This window comes from Gaeumannomyces tritici (genome assembly GCF_000145635.1).
Source record: "Gaeumannomyces tritici R3-111a-1 unplaced genomic scaffold supercont2.198, whole genome shotgun sequence".
Classification (NCBI taxonomy): domain Eukaryota; kingdom Fungi; phylum Ascomycota; class Sordariomycetes; order Magnaporthales; family Magnaporthaceae; genus Gaeumannomyces; species Gaeumannomyces tritici.
Window position 1 is genome coordinate 1 of NW_008804742.1, and position 4535 is coordinate 4535.

Here is a 4535-nt window from a genome sequence, read left to right on the forward strand (position 1 = left end):
CTCGGAGCGGCGGGCCGCGAGGCGCGCGCTCGGCTCCCAGGACCACTCGAAGTCTGCCGGGTCGGCGCCCGGCTCGGCGGGCCAGACCGAGAGCAGGACCGTCTCGGCGCCGGGGCCGCCGGGGGCGCCGGGGCACGGGGCCGATGGAGGCGGCGTAGCGGCCCAGGCGGAGGGCGACGTCGTCCTGGGGTTGCTGCTGCTGCTCGTTGTCTTTGTCGTGCTGCGCCAGCGCCCTGCCCTTGCCCTTGTCCTTGTCTCTTGGCTTTTCGGCAGAGGACGAGGGAGGGTGCTGTTGCGGCACCGCCGACGACGCGCGGGATGAGGCCGGCGTGGTGGTTGGAGACGGCAGGCCCGTCGTCTGCAGGGAGCTGCTTATGCCTGGCCCTGAGGTGGCGGACGCGGACTGTTCTTGTTTGAACGATGACGACGGCGGCCCGACCGAGACGCCGAACTGTGCTAAAAAGATCTCCATGGCGACGAAGCCAACCAGCCGTTCGCGGAAAGCTGCGGCCTCGGGTTGCAGGAGGCCCTCTGGAAGACCTTCGGGTGCAGGGGGCCACAGTCGGAGGAGACGTTCTAGAAGGCTGGACGCGTCTGTAGTGTAAGACCCAACCGCGAGATCGTTGACTTTCAAGATGTCGTCCGTGAGCTCCCGGAGTTGGCCCAGCTCGTCTGTCCAGCGAGACTGTACAACATCGGTGTTTACGCTGCCAGTTGTGTTGCCGGTAGCTTCGAGCCTACAGCGAAGTGGGATTAGTAAATATCTGTGGATCAAGCAGTATGAACGGGGTGAAGAACGTACAGCGTCCTCAATGGAAGATGACCTTGTTCGACACCAGTACGAACGACGCGGCCAATAGCAGCAAAAGCACCAGAGACGTTACTGGCCCCACCCCCTTCAAGCCCACCCATCTGCGGCGATGGCGCTCTGGCCGCGGCTACCTTGGTGGTCATGCGCTCCATGACGATGCTCATCACAGGCGACAGGTTAAGGGTATGAAACCCAGGACGAGCAGCAGCGGGGCCACCAGCTTCCTGTTTCGCATGCGGGCGACTGCCATCGTCGACCTCAAAGAAGCCGGAATAGTCGTCTCTGACCACGAAGCTGTCCCTGATGCTCCGCAGGATCCGCTTCCGCTTCGCCGCCGAGCCGCGCGCGGCCTCCTCGTCCGCCGCCGCACCCCATACGCGCAGGTTGCCACGGGAGCCGCCCGGCGCGGCACTGCTCGGCGCTGAAGAGTAGGCCGCGCACAGGGCGGAGCGGAGGCCGAGGGTGGCGTCGAGGACGAGCAGCTGTGCGAACTTGGGCTCCTGGCGGAACAGACTGGGGCGGGCCAGGAGCGAGAGCGAACGGATCCGGGGAGGTGGCGGCCGGTACGGCTCCTTGTCGCCGACCTGGCGTCGCCCTCGGGCGGCCTCGTTGTCCCAGCTGAGACGCGTGGTCTGGTGGTGGAAGACGGCGGATGCGGCGCCGGCGGTCGCCGGCGGGACGGCAAACCAAAACAGCGTCACTCGCGGGGCCGAGGCGCTCGAGAAGATGCAGACGAGCCACGCCGGGGCGTCTACATCATCACCATGGCCGAGGGTGACTGGCTGCTGGGGCTGCGCCGCGACGGTCATGCGCAGGGCGCTGTCCACGGGGCTGCGCAGATGGGGGCATGACAGAAGGATAGTTATGGCAATGTGGCCGGGCCACCGACGCCCGTGATCGCGCTGCTGATCAGACACGCCCTTGACCCCAGGCCGTAACCGCGTCAGCTGGATCCAGAACACGGCCGTGCTGGTCAGGACAAAGAGCCTGGAAAGGTCTCCCGGGCAGACGCAGACGTCCAGTATAGCCTCGGGGGTCTTGGGATCGACCAGCTCTGCAAAGATGGCGCTGTTGTCGCCACCCTCCAGGTCCAATATCTTGAGCGTCTTCAAGGTAGACATGACAAGTGCCTCGGCCCGCGATGGGGACGAGCCGGCTGTTTCGCCGTCGGGGGCTGGTAAATCGAGGCCACTATCATTTCGTTGCTTCTTGCGTGTAGCACCGCCAGCCCGCGCCGCAGCCCATGAGATACGACACTGTTCCTCCTCGTCTCCGAGGACGATCAGGCGCGCGCGGTCTGCGGGCAGGCCATCATGTACGTAGCCCGAATGCACGACCATGGCAGAGAGCGGCTTGTGTCGTGACCCCCGATCGCCAGTGATGTTCCAGACGGTCCACTCGCCGGCGCGGTCGACGATTGCAAGGCGCGGGCGGGGGTCGTCCTCGGACCCCGGGTCGAACGAGAAGTCCGAGTTGAGCCCGTCGCCCACCTGGCTCGACTGGATGGTTAGGGCCGGGATCAACTCGATGAAACAGGGGCCTTTTCCCGCTCCGCCGTCACTAGCACGGCGTGATGCGCGGCTCCAGGTAGGCACAGCTCGGATCTCGGGTTGAAACACCATGGTCGCCTGGGCCGTCTGCACAAGCAGCCACCTCCTCAAACCACCTTGGGTTTTCGGCACTGCGACGAACTGGACCTTGATCACGGGCACTCCCTCGCCGTCCCAGAACCCCTCATAGCCGACATCAGACACCGCTACCGAAAGCGCAGCCGCCGGCGTCGACCCACGGTCGTTTCTGTCCCCGCCGCCTTGTGTCTGGTCCCTGCCTTCCTCCCGGCTCCAACTCCGCTTCGCATCCCGCAGCCGGACCACGCGGACGACGTCGCCGGCGCGGCCGCACACCATGACCAGCGCGGGGACCCCGACGGGATGTGTGGGCCTGGTCGCGTCCGTGATCTCGCCCGCGCCAAGGAGGCTCGAGAGCAGATCGGCGCCCTGGCTTGGCGCCGCCGCCGCCGCCGCCGAGGTCTGCTCCTGAAGAAGCGAGCCGAGGTCGCCGCCGAGGCCGAGGAAGGCGCCCGGGTGGCTCCGGAACAGCCAGCGCTGCTGGGAGCGCAGGGCGCGCGCGCCGGCTGGCGGCCCGCCCGCGTCGTCGGCGCGCGAGGGCGCGTACCACTCGTCGAAGGGGAGGACCTGCTCGATCCTCGGGGTCCTGTCGACCATGCGGTTGATGTGGAGGTGGCCCAGTACATATCCGCGGTTGTTTTCTCCTTGGCCGTCGTCGTCTTCGTCGTCCTCGTCGTTTCGTTTGTGTAAATCACGTGGGAGGTAGGACACCCTGCCTACATGGCCAAGCACGACGTCGTTGGCGCGGTGGACGAGGTGCCTGGCCGCTGCCCGACGGGCCGATGATGGCCTCCTGCTAGCCATTTGGTCTTATTCCCCGAAGCTCCCTGGTATCTTTGGATGATTTCCGGGTTGATTTCATGGTGTAAGAATGTCTTGGTGTGGTGCGCTTGCTCGACGCCTGATTCGCCAGCTTGGGGAGTGCAAACGCAACGAGTGACAAGTTGATGCAGACCTCGGCCAGAAGGGAGGGCAATGAGAGCCAGAAAAATATTGGGATGAGCGCTAGCCTCTGGCAGGTTGGAGAGTATTACTCAATAGAAAAGTCAAGCTCGCAGCTTTCTGGGCCTCTGAGCGCGTTGAAGCCGCTCGCAGGTCGCGAGGCGCATCGTGAGTTCTGAGCGGTCACATGCGTTGCGCCAAGAGATAGATACAAGGTACATGGCTGTGCGGGCCTGAGGCAGGAACGACAGGGTTGCCATGGTAATTCCCCGCCATGTTTTGCCCGCCCACCCGTCGACAGGACGAGAAATTTCGCGATCACGAAAGCGTGCGACCGCAGACGTTTAATTAATTGCAGCAATCCCAACCGAATTTCCATATTTTGTCGTCCTGACGCAATCACCAAGCACACCGCCGCCGACTACCGCACCCACTCATCCCCTCCACCGTCAACATACACCAACCCCCCGACACAATGGCATCCGTAATGACCCCCTCGTCGCACCACCGCCAGACCCTGGCGGGCCCGGCGCCGTCCATGGCGGACCAGCTGCCGGCCATCGACTTTGGCTTTGACGAGCTGCGCGACCGCATGGCCAAGTTCACCGCGCGGTTCGACGCCTTCATCGAGCAGGGGCGCAAGCGCGTGCTGGAGGAGCGCAACCACTTTCGCATGAACGTAGCCGAGCTACAGGGTATGTCGTTGTCTTTTTTCTTCTTATTCTTCTTCATCATCCCACCCATGTTTCATGACCCCGCCGCTAACCTTTCCTCCCCCATGATTTATACAGAGGACCAACGCATGAAGAAAAAGGACATCGAGATCGTCCAGCTCAAGACCAACACGCACCAGCACACCATGGCCAAGGAGGCGGCCGAGGCGCGCGAGATGCAGGCCTCGATCGCGGCCCTCAGCGAGCAGCGCGACCGGCAGGCCGCGGCGCGCGACGAGCTCAGGGCCACCATCGCCGCCGCGCAGCGCGAGGTGGACGCGCGGCTGGCGGCGCAGGCCGAGCACGCGCGCAGGAGGGCCGGGCAGGCGCGCTTCAACGTGCCCGAGCTGGACTTTTGGGTCACCAACCTGTGCCTGCGCATCGAGGGCGCGGGGAGGGACGACCGGCTCAAGTTTGTGTTTACGCACGTCGACGAGCNGC

At 64.7% G+C, this 4535-nt stretch overlaps 2 protein-coding genes across 2 annotated transcripts; one reads left to right on the top strand and one right to left on the bottom strand.

Annotated features, from left to right (window-relative positions):
- Positions 1-372: 372 nt before the first annotated feature.
- On the bottom strand, positions 373-3243 carry GGTG_14247 (hypothetical protein; the record flags this gene model as incomplete). Its single annotated transcript, XM_009232174.1, has 3 exons — positions 373-384; positions 440-737; positions 803-3243. 3 exons carry the CDS (start codon positions 3241-3243, stop codon positions 373-375), a joined length of 2751 nt encoding a protein of 916 aa, XP_009230438.1.
- A 442-nt stretch (positions 3244-3685) lies between these two features.
- GGTG_14248 (hypothetical protein) lies at positions 3686-4532 on the top strand (the record flags this gene model as incomplete). Its single annotated transcript, XM_009232175.1, has 2 exons — positions 3686-4076; positions 4173-4532. Coding segments are annotated over exons 1-2 (580 nt in total), but the record flags the coding sequence as incomplete, so codon positions are not given.
- Between the last annotated feature and the right edge of the window lie 3 nt (positions 4533-4535).